The 26,458-nt window shown below is 40.3% G+C and overlaps 1 protein-coding gene across 1 annotated transcript; it reads right to left on the bottom strand.

Annotated features, from left to right (window-relative positions):
• Positions 1-16,791: 16,791 nt before the first annotated feature.
• LOC148141749 (uncharacterized) lies at positions 16,792-26,163 on the bottom strand. The gene is made up of 5 exons (XM_087977620.1): positions 26,148-26,163; positions 25,622-25,794; positions 22,030-22,137; positions 20,331-20,483; positions 16,792-18,612 (listed from the first exon to the last, which is right to left on the bottom strand). Exons 1-5 carry the CDS (start codon positions 26,161-26,163, stop codon positions 18,445-18,447), a joined length of 618 nt encoding a protein of 205 aa, XP_087833746.1. The 3' UTR covers positions 16,792-18,444.
• Between the last annotated feature and the right edge of the window lie 295 nt (positions 26,164-26,458).

Here is a 26,458-nt window from a genome sequence, read left to right as displayed (position 1 = left end):
TCACTATCTATTTCTAGGAAATTCTGTGACCAATAAATATGATGATGTGGTTCACAAGTTATAACCGGATTGATTGTACAGTGAGTTTGTAATGTCAACATAATCTCGTTCTGGTGAAAATTGCAAACTCTTTCGTTTTATTTTTCTGAGATGGTAGCATTCGAAAGGTTAATAAAACCCACAGCAACCCTTTATTTTAAAATGGGTTTGTTTTAATTGGCTCCCCCTATTTTTCCCTCCACAGGTTTCCCCTGAAGGTACTGGAAACAATTTGATTTTACCTGAAATTAAACAAAATCCTGCAGATATTGGAAAATTTAAATTAAAACAGGCATTACTGGAAATACTCAGCATGTCAGGCAGCATTGGGACAGGGAGAACCATGGTTAATGTTTCATGTGAAATGTCATCAGGTTTTGCCAGTTTTGGCTTAGATTGTCCTAGGAACTACATAGAGCAGTGATCATACCAGTTATGGGGATCAGGAGCTATAACAATGGCTGATCATTACCTCCCTAACTGCCGGCTCAGATACCTCTAATCAGCACAAATTGCACAAACGAGAAACTGAATATTTTGTGTATCAGTGCAGCGACACACTGCTTTTGCCAACTGACTCATTGGGGATATTTTCGTTCAAAATAACAACCTGTTTAAGTGTAGTGTGGACAACCAGAGTAGCCTAGTTTGGTGGTGGTATGTTACAGATCACTTAGAGAATCCAAGCTGCCATGGCAACACAGGTGTTCACATGCATGCTGTTGTGTGGAGGTTTGAATTGTGACGATAGATGCTCCAATGTTCCTTCTTTCACGTAACTGCTCAAGATTCTCTCTCATTTTTATCATGAGCCGTGAGTGTGTGTGTTGAAAGGATTGCACATTGATGTTCAACTAATTTCATCATGTTATGAACATATCTTCCATGTCCACCAAGTGCTGTGGTGGAGCTCAAACCCAGAGATTCGGGCTTATTGCCTGAGAAGGTACGTACTGTGCAACAAGCACTAGTCTATTCTCCCAGCATACTGAATGGAATATATATTTTACCGTTACAATATGGACAATCACCAGCTATGCAAGAAGGTCAAACACTGAGCTTCACAGTTAACATACAGGGAGCAGAATGAAACAGTAAAACTTCTGAGAGAGCATAGGTGACATGAGAGGCTCTTCATTGTCATTACAAGATCACATTCCTAAATTGTTGCTACTTTACATTTGTCAACTGTCTGATTGATCTAAACTGTAATTGCAGATATATCCACAAATATTCACTCCCTCCACCACAGAAGAAGCAGTATTTACCTTCGACAAGATCGATTGCAACAACTCACCGAAGAACCTTAGACAGCACTTTCCAAATCCATGACCATTACCATCTAGAAGAGCAAGGTCAGCAGATACACAGAAACCATTGTCAAAGTAAATTAGGCTGTGAGGGTTAAATAAGGTAAACACAAAGATCAGACTTCAATTAATGAACATTGTACTCAATGAACCTTTTGCATCCTATAGGATAGCGTCATCAGGAATCTAAATTACTGCTGTCAGAACACTTGAGAGAGGTGGTGGAAGATGTTTTGAGACAGGGAGGTGGCAGACCCTGATAAATAATGAGGGCATAAATAATGCCAAACTAAATGATCCTTAACAATGTGAAAGAGAACTGACAACATTAGCCAATGACCTAAAATTGACATCTGTTTAGTTTTTGGGATTTTTTAAAGAAACAGAATTCAAATTTGGATAATGAGATGCCCATGTGGCAAAAATCTGAATGAAATTACTGCCTTTTTCTGTATCCCCAGAGTTACTCTAGTTAGCCCTCCATAAGTATGTTTGAGTAACTGATCAAAACACTATCTCAAGACTCCAGTTGTAGATTGTTAGAAGAAACCACACCAAAAATATCTACAGGTTCCACTTCAGGCTATTGAACTACCCTGGCTTTGAAATACATTGGCGTTGCTTTAGTGTTGCTGGATTAAAATCCCATAATTCCTTCCCTGACAGTATTGTGAGTGCACATACATCCAATGCAAAATCAAAAATCACACTAAACCCGGTTATAGTCTAACAGCTTTATTTGAAACCACAAGTTTTCAGAGTGCCCGCTTCTTCTTCAGGTAGCTAGTGAGAGAGAGTGCATCAGACACAGAATTTATTAAGTAAAAGATCAAAGAATCATACAACTTATGTGAATGTATTGCACAAACCCAGATGGCTATTAAGTCTTTAATCGGTTAGAATGGAGGTGCAGTTTTCAATTGATTAATATGTAAATCCCAGAATTTCTGTCAAGTCACTGCCCTGAGATAACTTCAGGTTTTATCAGAATAAAGATGAAGCTCTGGTCAGGCAATGTATTTTAGGTGTGAGGCAAAGTCTCAAGTCTGTTTGTATCTGTGAGGCTGATTTTATTTGCAAAGTAGGAATTTATAAAATGCCACATTGACTGACAGTCTACAGATCGTGTGCTTTTTGAACAAAATGATTGCAGTGGTTCAAGAAGGCAGCTCACCACCACCTCCTCAAGGACAGCTCAGAACGGACAAGACAGGCTGGCCAGCTGCCAAGCCCATATCCCATGGATGAATAATAAAACAAATTGCAAGCTAGGGATACTGTGAGCATCCACGTAGCCACAGAGTGAGTGAGCTCAACAAGGGAGTAGCCCAGAGATAGAAATTGCTCTCATATGTGAGTGCCTGTCCCTGCAGCAGAATGGCTAGGAAGCAGCATTGGTGCTGGTGTGCTGCAAGGTGCAACATTGAAGTGGGTTACTGTGTTCTACATGAGTCAGAGATTTACCATGATGATGCAGAGAGGCTGTTGTGTGTTTGATGTTAACCTCCATGGATGGCTGGTCACTGCCCAGAGAGTTTGTGCTGAGACGCTGGGAACTGCTGGCCAAGACAGAGGCCTAGAGGAGCAAGCAATGAGCTGGACCTTCCAGGGACTGACTCTGACTTTCAAATCAGGGATTGTCCCTGTCTCTTCACCACAGGGGAGAGCCACAAACTGAGTGCAAATGAGGCAAGGATAGATAATAATGAGATGTTAATACCCACAAAATGGCCTCTTGCCATTCACTAGTGACATTCTCATCCCATTGTTCAAATCTTCGGGGTAAAATTGGACCTTTCTTTTGAAACTGAGCATCTAATTTTTCCAGGAGTAAGTGAGGACTACAGATGCTGGAAATCAGAGTCAAAAAATGTAGCGTTGGCAAAGCACAGCTGGTCAGGCAGCATCCAAGGAGGAGGAGAGTCGACGTTTCAGGCATAAGCTCTTCATCATCCCAGTGAAGGTCTCATGCCCAAAATATGGACTCTCCTGTACCTTGCATGCAGCCTGACCTGCTGTGCTTTGCCAGCGCCACTCTTTGACTCTAATTTTTCGAACTAACTCACCATTGTCTTCATCGCGCAGGTGCTGGGAGAATTAAAATCCATCTGCATTTCTAAAATAATAAGAAAACTGGTTCTAGCCTTCAGCTATGTTTATACTGATGTTTTAAATTCAATGACTATAAAAAAACTAAGAATTAGTATTTTCCAGCTGAAACAAAATATTCCTTTACTGTCTTTCCAGAGTGTCACTCCTCACTTGGGGCAGCCCCTTGGCAAACCAGCCCTGCCTTCCTTGGAGTTGTTAAACATTTGATCAAAGTAAGCAAATATTCTCCTAATTTACCTGTCTGTTTGGACCCAGGTGAACAGAAATCAGGTGGGTGCAACCTCTTGTGAAAAACAAAATTAGCGAGGTGTACCAAGTCACGTAACCTACATGGTTTCCAATGGGTAGTTTCCCTGGCTTGCATGTTCCTGGGAACAGGGGGGAGTGTTTGCTTGGGGCTCCCCCAGCACTCCCACATGGTGCGGAAGTGACTTGCGTCTCCACAAGTACCTTCCACAGCCGAGACTTGAGAATTGCTACCCGGAGAATTTGAGATCACAACCGGGTCGCTTATGCTTTAGCGGCAACATTCGCTATAACCACTGACATAATTTCTAAAAGTCCTGAGAGAAGGAAGCTACATCTTATACGTCACTTCAACAGGAATTGTCCTGAGAGTAAAAAATGGTATTTGTCTACAATTAGCCAAAGTGATCTCTCTATGTTGTCAAAGTGCTCAGGAAATACTTATACTGTTGAATATGCTTATAGACATGCTTTAAAATACAGAGAAACAGTTCTTAACATCCCACCAGCTTTAACAAGTCCTCTACCCGAGACTGTCATTTTGGAACATGAGTAAATTCTAGAATGCTTGAATGACACCGCAGAACCCACAACTTTTCTCTGTCGCACTGAAGCTTTCGAAAATATGTTTAACAATTGAATCTGAGTAACTATATCCCTAGAGTCGCATCTATTCCCTCCTTTCCAATGAGGAGCTAGTGATTTCAATCATGACGACTAGTATTAGCTGGGCCCATAAGTTTTATTCTGTCATGGAATGTGGTTTGTGCTGGCAAGGCGCATGTTGTTTGTCTAATTGCCTTCTTGAACTGCTACACTCCACTTAGGTGAGGTGGTAGCCATAATGTAGAGGTGCCAATTTTGGACTGAGGTGGACAAATTCAGAATTCACATAACACTAAGTGATAATGCGTCAGATTTATTTGAAATTACAAGCTTCCAGACTATCACTCTTTCCTGAGGTGTCCTCACCTGATGAAGGAGCAGTGGTCTGAAAGCTTGTGATTTCAAATAAACCTGTTGAAATATAGCCTGGTGTTGTGTGACTTCTGATTTAGGTGAGGTGAAGTAAGGTTACAGATTGTAACCAAGTATAAAATGTCTTTAGGAAAGCAACAAAGAACCTGGGGTGTGGGGAGGGTGTTGGAAAATTCATGACTTGCAAATTTTAACAAAGCAATGTGAGAAATGAATGAGCAGAAAGAACTGACAAACTGTCCACTGATGTTTAGTTCCTTGCTAGCTCCTCATTTTTATACAATCTATTCAACCCAATGAACCCTTAAATAATATATTCATTGCTTGTTCACTCAATCAATGAGGTATCAGGTATTCTTTAAGAAATTAGATCATTTCAGATTATTTTTCTATCCCTTTTCAAATCATCCATATGTATATACAGGTATAGAACAAAAAAAACTACAAAATGAAAACATATTCCATTCATTTACCTTATGAGTTAAATATCTATGTATCCTTTTTTTCCAGTTTATTTATCAGTTTCTTAGAGCTTGCTCACTTTTTGTAAAACAATCAGATAGCTGCTAAGTTACAAATCACACAACACCAGGTTATAGTCCAACAGGTTTAATTGGAAGCACTAGCTTTTGGAGCACAACTCCTTCATCAGGTGGTTGTGGACTGCTAGCTATTCCGAAAGGCCTCTTGCCCGAAACGTCGATTCTCCTGCTCCTTGGATGCTGCCTGACTGCTGTGCTTTTCCAGCGCCACTCTCTCAAGCTGCTGCTATCTACCCATTTCAATTGTCCATTCTCCTACAATTTTTTTTTAAAAATGCAATAACAATATTCAGTCTTTTCTCATTTCCTCCTTTCTTTGAGTGTGCACTATTCCATTGTGACTTATTATTAATGTAGCATTCGACTGATATTGCTCCTGAAGGAGTCTTTACCATTTCTTCTAAAATTATCACCTGAGCGTTTCTGTCTTTAAGGTGCTATTTACTACTTTTCTCATCCTTTTAGCTTTCCAAGATAAAGAGCAACATTTACCTGTTTTCCACATGAGAAGCATTCGAGAACTCATCCCAGAGACTATTTATACATAAAACATAAATGCCTTATTGTGACTGATTCACTTTGCAATCATATTCAAACTTTCTGCAGTTGTTTCCTGTGCTCCTGCACCTTAGTGACCTTGAGGACATTGAAATGCACAGGCTGACTCTTGCCCCACAGTTGCGCTGTCCCATTCTGCACATCCCTGAAGCAGGGCGATAGGTGCACAGACTTGTTCTCGTGTCACTTCTCAAAGTAGTTGTACTTCCTGATCTAATGCAAGTCGTCTCTGCGAGTAACAATGGTCTGCTGCATCTTCACCTTTGTCACAACACCTGTTGGGATTCGAGCACAGACTGACACAATTCTGATGAATGAGCACTTCTTGTTGATGTCGATGCCATCAGTGGTTTCACAACAGTTTCTACCTGACTGCTGTTAGAATACTAAATGGACTCACAAACTCTTAACATTTGCCTGTACATGTGTTTTTGCTTTTGCCACTGTTTACCTATTATTTACTATCTATGCTACTTAACCCTGTGAGCTGCCTGTATTGCTCGCAAGACAAAGCTTTTCACTGTGCCTCGGTACACGTGACAATAAATTCAATTCAATTCAATTTCATGCCTTTCGTGAAACCCAGGCCTGCATTACTGTATGAGCAAGGGAGCTTCTCCTTGCTTCCTTCTGCCACAGGTGCTTGCTTCTTGCTCTGGAAGGTGTTGGCTGGTTTTGATAAGGTCTCCCAGTTTAGTTATCCACCATTGTCCTGGAATTGCCTCTGTAACAGCATTGTAGCTCTACCTACAGCACATGGACTGCATCAGTTCAAGAAGACAGCTGCCCACCACTTTCTCAAGTGCAACTATGGATAGGCAATAAATGCGGGCCAGCCAGCAATGCCCACATCCCATGGATAAATACAAAACAAGATTTCTGGAAGAATTATAATTAATACAAGTGTCATGTTCCTCACATCTCCCAACAATGGAAATTTCAAAACACAGTGCTCCATTGTAAAATTTTTCAATGTTTCATTCACCCAAATATTATCTTCCACTTTGGGATTTTTCATAATTATACTTTGGAGAGAGAGTGGAGTCAACAGCTTGTTAAACAACATGAAAGCGTGAAGACACCAGTTTCATAAAGAGAAGGGTGGATTTACATGAGAAGGGCAGAGGTGGCAGGGAATAAAAACTGGTGACACGGAGCTCCTTCAGAGCTGAAGTGTGATATCACAGGAAAACAGGAAGATGATTGGTGGGTAGTTCTTCTTTATCTTTTTGATTGGCCCAGAGGTTTGAATTAGGAGACATTAATGTAGCTGTAGAGTCAGTTAAGAAACTTATTTCTAAAATATTTAACATCCAAATTAATTAATTAAGAATAGAGTAGAGATAATGTGTTGCAGTATGTGGGTGATCCATTGTGACCACACCTGCAGCAAATAGTGGCTGCTTAAGAAATTTTGAAGCAGTGTTGATATGTGGAGTCTGAGCTACAGACACTTCTGCACAAAGGGGAGGAGGAGACTGACTTGAAGTCTATGGTTCTTGAGGCAGTCCTTCAGATTAATTATATCAAATTTGGTCCGTGGTGAGCAACAGAAAGATGTGGCTGTGTGTGAGGCAGGTACAGGAATCTAGAATTTAGCTTTGGAGGAGCCTCAGCCAGTATCTTTATCCAACAGGTGATAGGAGCAGAAGTACTGTAGATCATTTGGTCCCTGGAGCCTGGTCATGGCCTCAACTTTCCATATCCCCAGATTCCCAGTTAAAGCAAATATCTTAAAAATATTCAAAGATGATCTATTCACATTCCTCTGGGGTGGAGACTTCCAAAAACTACAACCCTCAGTGAAGTTAAAAATCACACAACTCCAGATTAGAGTCCAACACTAGCTATTTGGAAACACTAGCTAGTACTTCTGACTAAACCTGTTGGACTCTAACCTGGTGCTGTGTGATTTTTAACTTTGTCCACCTCAGTCCAGCACTGGCACTTCCAAGTCATGGCCTCTGAGTGAAGAAATTGTTTGTTATCTTAGTCCTAAGTGATCACTCCCTTATTGTGAAACTAAAACCCCCTTCCTGCATCTTGTAGACTCCCTTGCCCAAAGGAAGCAGCCTGGCAGTGTCTAACCTGTCAAATCCCTTCAAAACTTGCCAATATTTTAATAAGATCACCCTTCATTCCTCTAAACATCATAAAGTGCAAGTCAGTTTCCAAAGGAGCTGAACACTTCCTCTTCCAATTCTTTTTCCTTGGCTGATTGGATCAGAGGTTTCTGAAATTGATTGAGCAGGCAAAATTGAAAATAATGTTTTAATCCTAGGCCCCAAAATGGATTCTGTTGCAATGGAGTGTTGCCATCAAGTACAGGAGTTAGGGGAGAGCAGAAAGTACAGGAGTTAGGGGAAAGCAGAAAGTACAGGACTTAGGGGAGAGCAAAAAGATCTCAATTCTCATTGCTGTTTTCAGCCAGGAAAAAATGCTTGATTTTCATTTTTGACATCTGATGTGAGATTAATTTAGCTGAAAATACAAATCAAAGATGCAAACTCAGTGATATGTCTTTGCTTTTTTTTTCTGCCTTTTCGGTAAATCTAACAAAACAAAATTGACACAGTTATAACAAGTAAACAGGAGATAAATTACTCATTGCTAACTATTCATATGTTTGGTGGATCAAGCCGTCATAGATTTAACTTCCCATCGGTGTGTACAATCAATGTCACCCAGTTGTAACACTAAGTAATGACACCATTACCTGGATTTAGGATAAGGACACTCACTTACTTAGTGTTACAATTGGGTGACATTGATTGTACACATTTAAGAATGTGATAAGATGTAAAGGATGAGACTCAATGGGAATCTGGCTGGTCACTGATGATTAATTAGATGGTATCATGTTCTCCTATTAGCAAGTAGATAAAATTCAGCTTATCAGAAGTTTGAAAGGGTAGAATTAATTTATTAAGGTATAAACAAATATGTATGAAGGCCATCATTCATAATAAATTAGAGTGGAGCCACGTTATATAAACAACATTGCCAGAGACGCTGTGAGTGACTGTAATAATCACATTGAAAGAAAGTTATGGTGGAGGAAGAGCATGGAGGAGAAATGGATCTGTGTGGTGAAAGAAAGCAACTCACTCCCATCTGCACAAGGCCAATTAGGGATGGGCAATACTGCTGACCTAACCAGTGATGCCTACGTTAAAGTCAACAGGAAATTGATAGAACGGAAGATGGAGAATGCAGGAAGATGTCAAGGGACTGGTTAGGTGGGTGGAACAGTGACATGTGGAGTTCAGTCTGGAGGAATATGAGGTAATTGAGAAGGCAAGGTATGAATAGTAAGATACCGAGATGAGGGTCAGAGGGATTCTCACCATATTCACATCTGGCTGGAGAGTGAGTTAAGATGGTCAAAAAGGCACCCAGTGCGCTTCCTGCTCCTCGGATGCTGCCTGAACTGCTGTGCTTTTCCAGCACCACTCTAATCTAGAATCTGGTTTCCAGCATCTGCAGTCCTTGTTTTTACCCAGTGCAGTTGCCTTTACTAACTGAGGCAGAGATGTTGAAACTGTATAAAACACTGGTCAAATCAGAGTGGGAGTGCTGCATGTATTTCAGGTCATTGGATTGCAGCAAAGATGTGTTTAAGCTAAAAGAGAAGTGCAAGGATGTTGTCAGAATTGGAAAATTTCAGTTATGAGGACAAATTGGATCAGGTAGTATTTGTTCAAAAAAGGAATCTATTTAAAAGGTGTAAAATCATAAAGGGTCAAGCTAGAGCGACCAGGAAGTTCTGAATCCCCTTGGTTGATGGTTGATAACCAGGAAGCTTAGATTTGTGGTAACTATGTAGTTCTGTCCTTTCGGGGTTGTTTTTCTCCTGAGAGACAGAGCTAGGTATTGAGAGGGAAGAAACTGGGTGGTACGGCCATTACTTTCCATGCAGTTGCAGAGGTGTCCTGGGTCAGTGAGTAGGCAATGCAGAGGGCATGCAGGGTTAATGTGTTGGCAGTTGGGATGTGTAACATTGATTAAGGGAATATGTTGCAGCGATAGAGTGTAAAGCATGAGTCTTGGTGGGGCACAATAGCTGAGTAAAGGCTGACGTATTGGAAAGAATATGATAACACTTACTCAGGTAGAGTGGGGAAAGTCATTGACCTTCTTCCTCGAGCTCGGCATGCCTCCAGGCATCTGAGACTGTTTTAGCCCAGGTGCCAATCTCAGAACAGGCTGGAACAGCTTGGAGTCGTGACCTCCACTGCTGGTCCTGGGAGAGAAGGGAACACTGTTTTTCTACCATCCCATCCAGTAGGACCTCCTGGTCACTGCCCACACAGCAGGCACCAATTTACCCCTGTCTTCCAAGCTCAGGGCAAATATCAGGCATTGTGCAGGGCAGCTGCAGACTGGCAGTACTTGTCTGGATGCACAATAGACTATTAAAAATGGAGCAGATGCAAGGGATGCCGGGGAACTTTGGGATATCCACAGAGTGGTGAGTTTTTTGTGAATGTCGTGGAATTTTGGGATATCCATGGAGTAGTGAGTTTTTTGTGAATGTCGTGTGGTCAGATGGACCCATACTCAGATGTGAGGAATCCCACAGGGATATGGTAGGTAATTAATGTGATACATCTGGTAAGATAGAATGAGGGAACTCACCAGGCTTCACAATGAAAAAACCCTCCAAAAAAACTAGACATAACTTGGATCCAGCTGAAAAATAATAAGATTCATCCAAATACTTCAGTGCACAGAAATCTGTTGAATGCATCAGATGAAGTGAATCATCAAAATTGGTGAAGTTCATTGGTTCAATTAAAGGACAAGATGGACAAAGTTTTGCAGGAGGCAATTAAGGTTTATCACTAGCAATGAGACTAAGTGTCGCTAATTTAGCTCCTTTTAAATGAAGAAATGAAATCCACATGAACAGAGATGAAGATGAAAAATACCCATTCAACTTTTATCATTTATGTCATTGATGTCAGGATCATAAATATGGTATGGAAAAATAAATCTCAAGAACCTTAGCTCAGTCATAGAATTATCATAGCGCAGAATAGGCCATTCAGCCTGTCATGCCTGTGCTGAGGTGATGTAATAATAATGTTGCTGGACCAGTGATCCACAGGCCCAGGCTAATGTTTAGAAGTCACATGATCAAGTCCCACCATAGCAGCTGGTGGAGTTTTAACTGCATTGATAAATAAATCTAGAATTGAAAATTAGGTTCAGTCATACTGATTGTTTTATTAAGTTGAAGGCATGTACTGTACCTTTAAGAGAGAGTGAATGCTGTCCTGCACTGAGAGCTTACAACAGCAGTCTCAGAATGTACTGGAAAATTGAATATATGTAATATTTGACTATGAAGTAGATACCTGAGTTGGTTGCTGTTTCGACAACAATTAAAATTTAGCCAATCAATTTACATTATGCCCCAGGATACTAAAACCCAATCGCGTTTGAATTTATTGTTTTGCTAATATCGAACCAATGAGAAAATCTGATGTCGAGGATATAAAAAAGGCAGGCATTTTGAAAATCAGACAGAGTAACTGCGATTGAAAGAGACCCAAGATATTGAAACACTCTCTATCAAAGATGCCTTATCATATGAAAAATATTCACAGTAAAAGAAAGAAGAAGACCCAGGGAGATCTTTAGCTGGAATGAAAAAGACACTGAAGGCAACAGCCACTGTTTGGTTTTGAAACTAAGTTGATGTAATTTTAGTAAGTGTTTTATTGGAACAGTACATTGTTATAGGGTTGGAGGCAGGTAATAAGCAGTTAAGAGAAAGGGAGGCTTAGAGTTGTGAATACTTGTTTTTTAATGTTTACTTTTCGACTTAAAGAATAAATTGATTTTATTTTCTTTAGATAGTGGAATTTGGGAGTTCTCTGTCACTCATATTTTAATAGATTATGAGGTGAGGTGAGCTTTTCTGGGTGTTCAGTCCAATTAACAAGGGGTTCACCGACACGTTGTAACAATTGTTATAAAAAACTATCAGGTTAAGTAGTGTCCTTTAGGGAAGGAAGTCTGTCATCCTTGCCACATCTGGACTACAAGTGACTCCAGACCCATAGCACTGTGGCTGTTTCTTAACTGCCCCTGCAATGGTCTAGCAAGCCACTCGGTTTCATGTCAGTCAGGGATAATATCTTGCCAGCCATGTCTATATCCCAACAAGGAAAGAACACCAACTATCCACTCATTCCTCATAGACCTGTGCTTTTTAGGTGCTTAGCCAATTCCCTTTTCAAAGATACAATTGAATCTACCTCAGCCATACTGTTATGACATGGGGTAAACCCTCTCTATTAATTTTAAACCAGCAACCCAGAAAAGTAATCAGTGAAAATTCGAGAGGCCAAGACTATTTAAAGTAAAATTAGCAACTTTATTTCTTGAAGTATAACAGAGAATAATTAACCAACAACTATTTACAACTCCTTCCTCAAATCTATCTTTTACTTTCCCTTCTATAATTCTAGTCATGTAAAACCCCTGATTAAGATTTACCAAAATTCATATTTCAAAACCAGCCAGCGGTCGAATTTTCTCATTGTAGATTTGCTCTCCAGGTCAGTGTTGATGTTTTTCTCTGTACAAACACTTTCTCTCGACAGGTACCTCTCAGAGAGTTCTGACTAGCAACCTACATCTGTTGGTCTTCTGGTGGTTCTCCCTCAAGGGTTCAATTTTTCCCGGTCTAATACTCTAAAGCATCGGATTGTGTCATTCGCTTTTAGTATTGTCAATATACTAAATTCAAACTTGATGGAGTTTGTTATTTTGGAGGGGTATAATTTAAACTGATTGGCCTAAATGAATTAGTCTTTTTCTCAAGGCAGCCAGCTACACTAGCTGCTGAACCAAAAGGTCACATTATATCTTGTTCAGAACATTTGGTGCAGCAAAGTGATTCTTCTAGTTTTTAATTCTATCTTAAAGTACAGTACCCCTTACATCTTCATAACAATGTATTCAGGCAGTGCATTCCAGCTCCTGTCCAGTTGCTGTGTGTAAAATTTATCCTCCCATTGCTGGTGATTCCTGTTCATTCTGCAGCCCACTTCATAATGTGCTGCCTGAGGTAGAGTTTATAAATGTGGAGCAACACACCCTTCAATATAAAAACATTGTCAGTCTGTTCTGCAATTGTTGGGACCTTGGATATTAGGAGAGACCAGAACTGCAGCCATTCCTATTAAATTATCTTTATCTCCTGGCTGACCAATGAGAGCTCCTTGATCTCAATAAATGATTTAGATATGAGCTGCTAGAGCAGTGTTCATCATCGCTTGGTCTTTTTAAACGTTTTCAATTCTTGAGGAACCAACACCATACTGCAAGATAGCATCAACTCTGGCAACACTTGGACATTCCAGATAAATGAAGGAGCAAGTATCTGCTGATATCTCATAATTTCTCCCTCCTGCCACCATCTTATAATGTTGGGTGCCTGAGCTGTCAGCATATAATAATGGTGTGACTGAGAAGCCTTGAGTAGTTGGGCTGACACTAATCCTTCCTGTTGGTATTGGTCGATGTTACTTATACCATGTGGTCACATGATGTCTTAAGCACAGGTTAGACTCAATCATGAAAAACGGTAAATATTTATTACATGGTATCCATTAGAAACTTACACTGACTCTAAAATCAATGATTGTCTCTTGTGAGATATCAGGTTCAACTTAAAATATTTCTGTTAACACATTAACCAACCACAGTTAGCAGTGGTACTGTTCCTACAGCTGAGAAAGGAGACCCAAGTTTAATTACCTTTGTCACTAGCATAAAGTTGAGTTTTGGTATATTTTTACATTTTAATTTTTAAAATTCCGTCAAACCATCAGCAGGCAATCAAAATAGATCATGTCCTCTATTAGCAGGACTATTAATCCTATTGAGCAATTAAACATGATCAGGAATGTGATTAAAATGTGATCCCAGTGGGAAGTTTTGGAAGTGTGATTTTTCGGGGGGGTTTCAGCACTGAGTCACTGAATCCAAAAGGGTAGTGTCTCCATGGCGAATTGTATTTGATCAAACAATACATCATTCTCATTACCACGCCATCACATGTATATTGTCTAGTGATACTTTTGACACTTGATTTGCATCATGTGCTTTAAAAAAAAAACAAGAAAAACACTTCATTAATAATGGTCTTTCCCAAGTCAGAACTAGATGTGATTCTATCCGCCTTTGCTTTCTAAGTTTCACTTTCACTGTAGGTTGCATTGGCCATTCTCTTCTTACTAGCCTGAAAGTACTTGCCAGCCAGATAAGATAAGCTCTGTTCAGCAGAGTAATTGTTTCAGTATGAAAGCTTTAATTTGTTTCTTCAAAGGAGAAGGGTCACTAACATTAAATCTGCTTTCTTTCCACAAATGCTACCAGACATGTTGAGTTTCTCTAGAAATTTGTTTTTGCTTCAGGTCTTTGTTTTATTTATACAATTGTTTTAGTAGTTACATTCAGAGGCTTTGGTATGATGGGTTCTTGTGGAACAGTGGTACTGTTCCTACAGCTGAGAAAGGAGACCCAAGTTTAAATCCCACGTGCTCCAGAGGAGGGTTGTAACATCTCTGGACAGGCTGTTTACAGCATATCTATAAAGGATGGAATCTGGATGGGTATATGAAGGGGAAGGGTTTAGAAGGATATTGGCCAAGTGCTGGTAAATGGGACTAAATTGATTTCGGAATTCCAGTTGGCATGGATGAGTTGGACCAAAAGGTCTGTTTCTGTGCTGTGTATCTCTATGACTCTATAACTACTCCAGAAGGAGTTATCCAGTACGTGCATTATACGCATTATTTCGGATAGCCTCTACCAGTGGTTCAAGTACCAAGGTAAACAGCAGCAGTGACAGGGGACTTCCCTATTGGCTGACTCTCCCCACACCAAAATTGCTCGATTTAACCTCATTTGTGATAACCGCTGCCTTGGGGTCTCTATGTAACACTGCCACCCACCTGGCAAAGGCCCCTCCCAGACCATAATGATCTCGAACATCAAAGAGATACGACCATTCCACCCAATCAAAAGCCTTTTCTGCATCCAGGGAGACCACTAAGCCCAGAATCCTTCTCTGCTGACATATTTGCACTATGTTCAGTACCCGTCTGATATTATTGGAGGAGCTGCGGCCCTTGATAAAACCTGTCTGGTCCTCTTTTATAATAACGGTCAGCACCTTCTCCATTCTCAGAGCCAATACGTTTGATAGAATTTTAAATTCCACATTCAACAATGAGATGGGCCTGTACGATGCGCAATCCTCGGGGTCTTTCCCTTTCTTTAAAATAAGGGAGCTATTAGCCTCCCTAAGAGAGAGCGGAAGACAGTCTTGGCTGTATGAATGACTCTACATTTTCAGCAGTTGTTCAGCTAACATGTGTATGAACTGCTTGTAAAATTCAGTCGCGAACCCATCCGGACCGGATGCCTTACCACCTTGGAGCTGCCTTACCGCCTCCTGCACCTCCTGTAATGTCAGACGTACATTCAAAAGGGAGGCCTGAACTGCATTCAGGTTTTCAAAACAGGATTCCATTCTCATTTCTCCAACCCCACAGCCCTCTGACTGGTATAACTCTGCATAGAATTCCCGAAATCCGGCATTGATCTTCCTCAGTTCACGAGTGACACTGCCAGTTCTCTGCCTGATAGACACAATGGACTGTGGAGCACTTTTCTTCCTAGCCAGATAAGCAAGGTATCTACCTGGCTTATCCCCATATTCAAACAGCCTTTGCACTGCCATCAAGACCCCTCTCTTCACCGCTTGTGTGAGCACTGAGTCCAGAGCAGCCTGGACAGCCATAACCCATTGCAGTTTGACCACGGATGGTCTGGTATGATATGCCGACTCAGCTGCCTTCAGCCAGGCCTCGAGCATCCGCTGCTGCTCTCCTCACTGCCTCCTTCTTGTTGTTGAAATAATCACACCCTTAAAAATGAGATAGCTTTAAATTGTAATAACCCAGGAAACCCAACTGCAAAAGAATATCATTTATTGTTGAAAATCCCAAATAGAACCACCACTTGTGGCATTAATAAGCTAGTTCTAGTCCAGACAGTTCTGCAGACCCAGCACCAAATCTGTTTTATAAAGGGCTTAAGTGAGCAGGCCATTAGTTGTTACCAAGAGAACTGATACTCAACAAGATCCATAAGATTAGTTATCTGTATTGGCCTTCTAGGGGTATCACAACATTCAACAGTAGTTAGATAATCACTATTAGACTCAATTCCAGATTTTTTTTAAACTGACTTCAAATTCCACCATAGGCAATGGTGGTATTTGAACTCTGTCCCCAAAGTACTACCTGATTATCTGGATTAATAGCTATTGACGTCATGGCTGATGTGGTATTAATTGCTAACTTCTATGACAAAATGCTTAATTAACTAAATAAAATACTTCTGTGACATCCTCACATCATAAAATGTGCTGTATAAATGTGAGCATTTGTTCTCAAGTATATTTTAAAACTTGAAAATATTGTAAATTCCTGCTACACAATAACACTACAGCTCATTTCATTTTGCCCTCAATTCAAGTTTAATTTTCCCTCATTGCACAAGAGGTTGTTTTTCTATGGAGATGGGAAACCTGTAAAGTTTAAATTTGGAATCAGACCAACAGCAGTGTGAAGCTAGCTTTGATTCTGTACCACAGTTGGCGGGTGATGAGAGAAATGGCATTTCATCTGATCTATCCCTCAGCTTACGAAGCATCTTTGCAAATGATGGCTCCCAGTTCTCTTATAGGATGTTATTAGTTGCTGAATAATATATTTTTAATGGGTAAAGAAATCAAGAGTTGTAGTGAAAAGGCAGGCAAATGCATTTGAAGATTATTAGATCAGCCATGATCTCATTGAACAGTAGAGCAGACTTGAAGGACTGAATGGTCTACATTTGCTCCTACATCTTTTGGCCCTAATATCAATGATACAAAGGAAATAGCCACACAAGTATTGTGAAAAATATAGGAATTTACTTAGAAAAAGTTATAAAATCATCAATGATACAAAATATATGAAATAAATAGCAATAAAATTATCTCCAATATAAATAAAGAATAGAAATAAATACCTTGGAATGTGTATGTGCAGAACCAAAAATATTGTCTTTTTCAACAATTTAAATGTCACAGTATTCCCAGATCTCTGAATGCCTTATTAAAAAAGATTGAACTTGCATTGGGTTTGGCTGCATCCGCTGCCTTATTCTCTGAAACAACTGTCATTTTTATCTCAACTACAGAGCACAGAGAGGCCAAAGGAAATGGACCAGATTTTCCTTTGCTGACTCACTCAGCACTGGAGTCCAAAACATGACTGGTGAACTCCTTTGATAAGATAAACCCCAAACACTAATCTTTGAGACTTTGAGCTCAAACAAAGCCCTGGGTAAAATCCTGCTTTGGAACTCTTCCTCCATCTCAACTCCACTATGTCAACTGAACTGCTACAATGAAGGTCTCACTGCCAGAACTTTCTGTTCTTGTACTCTCTGTGATCAATCCAGACCTCGGGAATAGGAGCAGGATCATAACAGAGTCAAAGCAGTAGGTGGAACTTATGACTTGTAACAATGAGGAAGTCCAGTTTGAATTGTCTCCCTGCGTCTGACTCTTCAGAGTAGAATCAAAGGTTATTCAACTCTGCAACGGGTCAAAGCATTATTTAATTTCCATTTTTGTCAGTTGACTCAGACTTTCACTAGGGCCAAAGATCATGTTAAATTTCCTTTGCAGGGAGGAGTGGAAGATATTCGGAGATGTTTTCAAGTTTGAAAACTGGACAGCAAGGATTTTAAAAATTACTTTCTATTTCAGATAAAATGGTTTGCTTTTGTTTGAAGGTTTAAGTTACAGGAGAAAGTGAGGACTGTAGATGCTGGAGATTAGAGTTGAGAGTGTAGTGCTGGAAAAGCACAGCAGGTCAGGCAGCATCTGAGGAGCAGGAGAATTGACATTTTAGACATAAGCCCTTCATCAGGAAGGGCTTACACTCCAGGATGTAAGTGTGCAAATCTAAGTTGACACTTACATGGAGAAATCAGTTTTGGTCAGAAGAGCCTCATCTGAATCTGAGATTACCTTTGTACTTTTAATTTTCTGTGACCACAATTTTTACTCTCGCCTGTCAGACTGGCAGTTCTAATCGCTTCCAGCATGCTCCATGCTTCCCTTACTATATCTACACTAGCCTTATGGATTGCTGGGGTTTCAGAAGGTTCCTCACCTCCACTTTCTCAAGGAGATAGGCCAGTGATGCATATACTCCTTCAACGGATAAAAAAAAGTTCATTCTCATCCCACTCAAGCTCTCAAATCTTTTGATTTTCTCATTCCTAGCCCTGCACTTCTTTAAAAGAATACACATCCCAAGTTTCCCCTGAGAGATTTCCTATTGCATAAATATTTGTTGCAGCATTTTCTCTTTGTATAATTTAAAACTAGAAGAAATAAAATTTTCATTTGCATAAATTATAAATAAAATTTAGCATTTTTAAAACAAATACTAACTCCCCTTTCTGATGTAACTAATTTCAAAGTATATATCCTTATTTCTTTATCACACATCAACAAGAGGCTTTTGTATAGTGTGATATACACTTGCCTCATCTGATGTCTGCACTTAAACATATTACATTCTACTTAAAGCAAAACTAAAAACGCGGGAAATATTTTCCATGAGCTTTTTCAGTGTTTTCAGTAAACGCCGCACAGCCACTTGTTCCAGAAAGTCGTTTGCAAAGTTCAGCTCTTGCATTTCAATTCCAGTGGGTGCTGGGGTGACATCTAGAAAGTGCATCTGTTAAGTAAAAATAATTCAGGTCAATTGTTTTCATCTGTCAAAAATTCGCAGTACTCTTGGATCCAGACAGCAGACACCTTCATGTTTAAACAGTGTGATTTTAAACCATAATTAAGGATATTCCTGTTTAAAAAGTAAATTTACAAAATATATAAACCAGAAAGTGAACCTGAAGAATCATATTTGACTCAAAATGTCAACTCTGCTTCTCTCCACAGATCATGTTAAATTTCCTTTGCAGGGAGGAGTGGAAGATATTCGGAGATGTTTTCAAGTTTGAAAACTGGACAGCAAGGATTTTAAAAATTACTTTCTATTTCAGATCTGTTGAGTTTCTTCAGCACTTTCTGTTTTTACCTCAGATGTCCAGTATTCACAATATTTTGCTTTTAGTTTAGAAGTTTAAAATCTATCTTAGTGGAAATCTATTGTAATGCAGAATTTGGGTCCAAACATGAAACTGCTTTGCAGCTGCACAGCCTTAATAAGAAAACTCATGTTTTCTCTATTTTCAAATGGAAAGATTAAATTTTGAATGAAGATTTCCCTCTTTTGGAACTCATGTGATCACTGTGCTATAAATGAATTTGTGGTAGACAGTACTGAACCACATTATAACGGACTTCCACTTATTTCAAATACTATTATGCTTTAAGGAAACATGTAAGATCACATAATTTGATTTTCATAGCACTGATTGAGGGACAAATATTGGCCAGAAAACCTGGGTTAACTCATTGAGTATAAGTTTTGGCTCAATGGATAGTGCTGTCATCCAAGTCAAGCCCATCTTAGGGAACCGAACACCAAAATCTAGGTGGATATTCCATTGCAGGACTGTAGGAGTGCTGCAATGTCAGAAGTGCCATGTACCAAATAGGATGTTAAGCTGAGGCTCAACCAGCCCTCTCAGATAAAAGATTCTCTGGTAGTATTTTGAAGGGAAGCAAGAGAGTTATTCTAGTGTACTAGTAATTCTTTTGCCCCTTAGACTGATATTAATGACGTACATTCTGGTGTATGAAATCACTAAATATGGAGGAATCAGTAAACCAATTGGCACTTCGAATCTGCTTTTCTGTTCAATTCAGTCATGGCTCCATTCATTCCCCATATCCAAGGAAAGACAAAGGATTTGTCTATCTCAGCCTTAACTGCAGGGAAACTCCAAACAACTTCAGAACAGAAATCAGGTTAAGATATATGATTTTGCACTACTGACTCAATCACTTTGGCTGCAGAGTAATATGCTCTCTTTTTCCAATAATGGACATTATATATAAAAAAAACAAAAACAATGAAATGTAACAGTCACAAGGTTACAGGAACATTGCTACAAGTCACGTGACATGCAAAACATTACCAGTCTGAATCACCTGATTAGGAATCATGGGTGTTGTTGGTCAGTTTCCTGTTGAACTTTAAAAGATGCTTCTGAGTATTTTTTGACGATTATGTCAAGTAGGACATGCAATTGTGTATGTGTAGGTGGGTAACACATCCCCGACTTTCAGAATGCCAACAAACTACAATAAGCCTTGGTGTTTATGACAGTGTTTCAACCTGTTGCCACATGTTGCAAAATATGAGGTTTCCGGTTAGTACTATACTATATTTAATGGCTTGTGTAATAGATGGAATAAGTTGGGGTCCTGGAATTAGGTTGATCCAAACAATGGAAATAAAAGGACACACAAAAGAAAAGATACACTCACCAGTTCTTCAATGTTCAGTCTGAGATTGTTGAGATCCAGGCGCAAGTCTTCGACTTTCTGCAGCATTTTCCCCAAGTGATTCCTCTCAATGTGTGCTGTTAAGTAGCTGTGGTACTGTTGCAGCACAGCAGTCAAGTTAAATAGGCACATTTCCTGGGGAAAAGGTTAGCAAGCAGTCATTAATTCTGCATGGAAATGTTTTACAACTCCAATGTTGCAGCTCCCTAATCAGCTGTGTTACTTTATAACCAACTTTACAGCAAGCTAAAGACTGTCTATTATCAGTCTAATTACATTTTAATTAGAAATTACAGTGGTGCATAGATTCTATTAAAAAGCTAATGTAGAGCCACTGATGAGTACAATAGAACTGTAGTTCTATTCTTGGGCTAGTGGAGCTATAATCACAGAGTAACCCAGCACAGAAAGAGGCCCCATTGTATCCATGCTGTAATCTATGGTGTTGAGGAATTTAACTTTACGTACATACACCTAAACTAAAATCTGGAATCAGTAATGGTGCCCGCACAAATCCATCTGGTTCACCAATCTCAGAGTACAGAGATGTAGCAAGTCAGGTTTCAGCTGTGCAAATGGTTAGACCAGGCCATAGAGTACAATGGCCCCCCCCACTGGCCTCAAGAGGATGCACAGGCCAGATTTATTAGAATGATATCTGGCATGGAGAAATTAAACTAACTAGGATTGCAGTTGCTGAAATTTATAAGGACAAGCTTGTTTGAAGTTTAAGATTGCAAAGGGAATGGATTAGATAGATTTGTACAGGTTGGGGAGTCGAGGAACCATAATCTAAACTTAAAATCAAATATTTCAGGAATGAAATTAAGAAATACTTTGACACAAAGAGGTTGGTAGAAGTTTGAAGTGCTCTTCTGAAAATAACAATTGATTGATCAATTATTAAATTATTGTTTAAAACTGAGATGCATGGATTTTTGTTAATCAAGAATATTGAGAGGTCAGGAGTAAAAACAAGCATACAAAATGATCAGCTGTGGTCTCATTGAATAGTGGGCTACTTTAAGAGGATGAAACTCTGTTCTGACATTCAGTGAACAAAATCTGCCATGCTGACCCAATTGAGCCTACACGTGACTCCTGACCGCAGCAAAATGGTGGTCTCTGAATGGCTTGACAAGCTCCTAAGTTACATTTGAGAATGTGGCTCACCACCAACTTCTCAAGTGCAATTGTCAATGGGCGATAAATTCTGCCCTTCCAGTGATGCTTACATCCAGAAAGAATGATTTTTAAAAATTAATTTAGCACATTGTGTCCATGATAGCTATTTGTTAGAAACGTCTGCATTGTTTCAATAAAATGAATACAGATAAATGGTCAGCAAAAGATCCAGGATTTCAGATTTTTCGTTTGCAGTGAAAAAAAGTGAACAAAAATGTGAGCACACTCATCTCCCAGTGTTTTATTTTGCTAAAACTGTAGAACTTCCATTTACATTGATCATCCTGTCTTGTTACATACCTTGTTATATTCAGAAAATATATACCTCAACTGTTTGAAAAGTTACATTGCACCATTTGTACTCTGGAATTTTTAAATGTGAGTGGGTTGAATCAGTTGAACGCAAATCTGATAATAAATGGCCAATTTATTGGCGTGTAACATGGATAACTTGATCTGTCCAACCCTCCACATATAACATTCAAATACTACTCACCAAATGGAATCCAGTCTGGGTACATACGTTGATTTGAACTGACATTAGGTGTTGGGATTCTGCCAACAAGCCCAGTTGATCTTCATACAAATATGGATACTCCGATCTCTATGACAAGACAGAAAAGGCAGGTCAGCTACAAAAATCAACTGTCATTTCTTCCACATTAGGCAAATCCATCTCTTCATCGTTTTTACAGCCAACAAATTTCTGCTTGAGTGTTTCTCTAATTCGATCCTTTTTAAATACAGACAAGTTTCCAGCCTAACTTATAACCAAGGGAACTAGGTGGATGTGATTGAGGAGAGGAGAGAGAATACTGCAGTCAAGTATTTTGTGAGCAGAGCTCTCCTTTCCACTCACTAGAGCTGCCTGGAGTTAGACTCATTCCCCATAAAGCATCAATTAACCCAATGTAGTTAAATTCTTGGTACCATTGTTGTTTCATGTATTCACATTTTAAGGTCCAGCTTCTGTAATCACTTGCGATTTGAATCCACAGGGTTATGTAACTTACAGCATGGTTCCTGCTATCTCAGAGTTTATAATATTGTGTTACCATCTCATGGGTTTTGATGGTTCTGTAGACAAATACAAGATATGTATGAAACTGAGCTTTGGAGACCACAATGGTCTTGGTTTCTCTTGGTGATCTGTAAATGAAGTTTCAGAATAGAAGTGAGATGCTACAACTGCCCCCAGTTTCCGAAGTTGAGAGGAGAGGGAAATCACCCTGGGTTACTCTGCCAACCGCTGCCCATTGCTGTGTGTCACCACTGACTGATACCAACATCAGCTGAGCCTAGATATTTCAAGAAGTTGGACACTGTCCAAGCTTGCACTAGAACGGCCATGTGAATGTACTGTTGGCAGGGTCATGGACAGAAATCAAGAATCTAACTGCTGCTCCTTCTCTGAGCTCCCAGCCTTGCTCTGAACTCAAACAGTTCAGGACTCTCTAGTTATTGGATCCTGATGTACCACCCTGTCCCGAGCACCATATGGGATTTGCCTAAAGGTGATTCCTTAAAACCGTGTACCATTACTATTCTAGTACTTACTACAAAGAAGCTGCAATATTTATACAAACTGTGCAGTAAAGATGCTTAGGACACCAGTGTGGAGGTACCACTGTGGGTGTTTTATAATGTGAAGAGGATCTTGACACTGAAATTGAAATATTCCAATCCCCCCAGTTATTTCTGTGTAGGTAGAGTTCAGCAAACAGAAGAGTTAATGTCAGAAGAAACAGAAACTGGAGTAGGCCATTCAGCCCCTCAACCCTGCTCCCCCATGTCCACTTTCCTGCTTTCTCACTGTGACCCTTGATTCACCTATCAAGAATCTATCTATCTCAGCCTCAAATATGCACAAGAACTTTGGCCTAACAGCTTTCTGTGATCAGGAGTTCAAAGACTCACAACTCTCTGAAAGAAGAAATTCCACCTCATCTCAGTCTTAAATTGGTGCCCCTTTATTCTGATACTATGCTACCTATCCTAGACTTTCCCATGAGGGGAAACATCAGCATTTACCCTGTCAAGTCACTTAAGAATTTTATATATTTCAATGAGATCACCTCAGTTGACATTTATCAAATTATATTCACTCTGTTTTCTTAAGACACAACCTCCAGTTCTTTTGCTGAAAACTTACATCTTTCAAATAGTCAATTTGTGGAGGTGATGGCCATGTGGTATCAGAGCTGATGGCCATGCGGTATTATTGCTGGACCGGTAATCCAGAGACTAGGAGAAAGCGAGGACTGCAGATGCTGGAGATCAGAGTCAAAAAGTGAGGCACTGGAAAAGCACAGCAGGTCAGGCAGCATCCAAGGTGCAGGAGAATTGACATTTCAGCCTTATGCCTGAAACATCGACTCTCCTGCTCCTCGGATGCTGCCTGATCTGCTGTGCTTTTCCAGTGCGTCACTTTTCAACTGTTAATCCAGAGATCCAAGTAACATTCTGTGGATCAGTGTTCAAATTTCACCACGGCAGATAGTGGAATTTGTGTTCAATAAAAAGAATCTGTGAATAATAGTCTAATGATGACTATGAATCCTTCATCAATTGGTGGAAAAACCCATCTAGTTCACTAATGTCCTTTAGGGAAAGTAATTATCATCCTTACCTGGTCTGGCCTACAGGTGACTGCTGACCCACAGCAACATGGTTAACTCTTAACTGCTCTCTGGGCAATGAGGGATGAACAATAAATGCTGCTTGGCCAGAAACCCCTTCATTCAATGAATGAATAAAATAAAACTGGGCCTTAAATGGACCAAAAGATAAGTACATACAAACTTCCTTTATTCACTCGCCACCAACTCCATACCAAGATTCCTGGTTGCACAGTTTGCTGTTTCCTACCTCATGTGGAGGACTGGGGAATATTGCCAAAATCCCCTTCACGTTGTACAACGACTGCAGAGGACCTGTGGCCAAAGCATCTCAATCGAATTGGTCTGAAAAAGTACTGCAGCTGACTGTATATTTGCATCACTTCATTCAACATTGCCTCAGTAGTAGAAAGGAGTCAGAACCCCATGTCAGTGGGGCGTTTACTCCATACGGGGGGTTTTCATTATCTATGGGGGGAGGGGAAGGAGAGGATGACAATTTAACTCCGAGGATTCTCACTGATGCTGCCCCTAAGTGACCCACTTCCTATCACCTACCGCTAGGTAACCCAAGCAGCTGGAATCCAAGATGACAGCCTAAAGCAGAAAGTGCTGGGGAAACTCAGCAGGTGTGGAAGCAACTGTGGAGAGGGAAACAGCGTTACCGTTTTGGGTTCAATGACCCTCTTTCTCTCCTTGGCGTTAGCAGCTTTCAGCATCTTTACAATGGAGCCGAACTGAAATCAACTTACTCAAAGCCAATCGACATCAAATTAAGTCATCGTTACTTCATGGCTGTGAAGTAAACTCACTCCAGAGTCTAGATCAGAGTGGCACTGGAAAAGCACAGCAGGTCAGGCAGCATCCGAGGAGCAGGAAAATCGACGTTTCGGGCAAAAGCCCTCCATCAGGAATGCTCCCTGCTCCTCGGATGCTGCCTGACCTGCTGTGCTTTTCCAGCACCACACTCATCTCGACTCTGATTTCCAGCATCTGCAGTACTCACTTTCGCCGCACTCCAAACAGATGCCCACCATCAGCAATTTTGGCCAGATTATAGTGAAAACGAAACTGAATCGAGAATCTTTGCCCTGATGAATCTCAACTCGAGTATTTTGGTGCAGTTTAGACTCAACGCCAATGATTTGAAATTCACTTCCGAACACGCTGTAACTTGGCAAGCGCTATCCGGGTCGGGGTTAAAGTGGGGTCAGTGATGAGGGACTGTGCCGTAACCAAGATTTTGGAAAAGTCTGTCCAAAAATGTGAAACCCCAGTCGACCAAGATTACAGGCATTTCTGAAGTTGTTTCAGTGTTGCTTCTAATACTGACCCCTCTCCAAAGTGACTTTGTCCTGGCTACATTGTATCCCTTAGCGATTGTGTTACAGGTCTGACCGATACATTGTAACAGTTTGGGACTGACGGCAACACTAAAGGATGAAATCGCCGCGCTGGTGCTGTACTCACGTGGGTTTCCAGCAGAGTTTGAAGGTTCGTCCAGATCTGAAGCGCAAAGTTCTTGTTCCTCTGCAGTCCCTCTCGGAACTCGGGCGGTGTCTGTTCCCCTGAAATCTCCAAAGGCCAGGTTGGTGCAGCCAAGACAGTACCAGCTGTCAGCACCGAGTGCAGCATCCAGAGAGCTGTGGGGGAAGAAGAGAAATCTAACGGGGCCACTTGGAGCAGACAATATTCAGCAATAAGCCTGGTGCTAGAGTCTTACCCTCTCTTTCCTGGCTGACTATCTCTGTCCCTGCCTCCCTCTCTCACTTAATATCCTTTTAGTTTTGATTAACTTTACAATGGCCCTGCCACATTCTTCCGGCTTCCCAGTCGTTTGAGTGGAATTGGATATTCCTGTTCCCGACATCATGTCATCACAAGGCAGGCCAATGAGAAGGAGCTAATGTAACTTTAACAAAGTTTTCTCTATCTTTGGACTAAGTAAAGCGAATTCTTAATAAGCCGGTCCTTGCACGATCGCTCAAACACTTACCAATGACAGCATTCATGTTGAGAGGGACCTGCTGTGTTGTGGTAGATTAACTTGTGGGAGTCTAGCACGTTCGCCCCAATGGTGATAAATACATAGACTAGCACTATATATATAGTAATGCCTTAGGTACGTCTTGATTACTCAGCTATTTCTCAATCTCGTTCATTTCCAATTTTCAGCAAATGATACAAATTTTAAGAAAATTAGCTGGAAACGAGATGAATTGATAGAACACAGATTCAATTCGGGAGGACACAATCAAAACCACAGGGAAAAAAAGAGAAAATTCCAATTAGATATTCTTTAAAAAA

This window comes from Chiloscyllium plagiosum, unplaced genomic scaffold (assembly GCF_037043375.1).
Source record: "Chiloscyllium plagiosum isolate Xiang-an unplaced genomic scaffold, Cpla_swu_hap1 HiC_scaffold_32, whole genome shotgun sequence".
Taxonomy (NCBI): domain Eukaryota; kingdom Metazoa; phylum Chordata; class Chondrichthyes; order Orectolobiformes; family Hemiscylliidae; genus Chiloscyllium; species Chiloscyllium plagiosum.
Note: the sequence above shows the minus strand (reverse complement) of the source record. Positions and strands in the feature narration are given on the sequence as shown.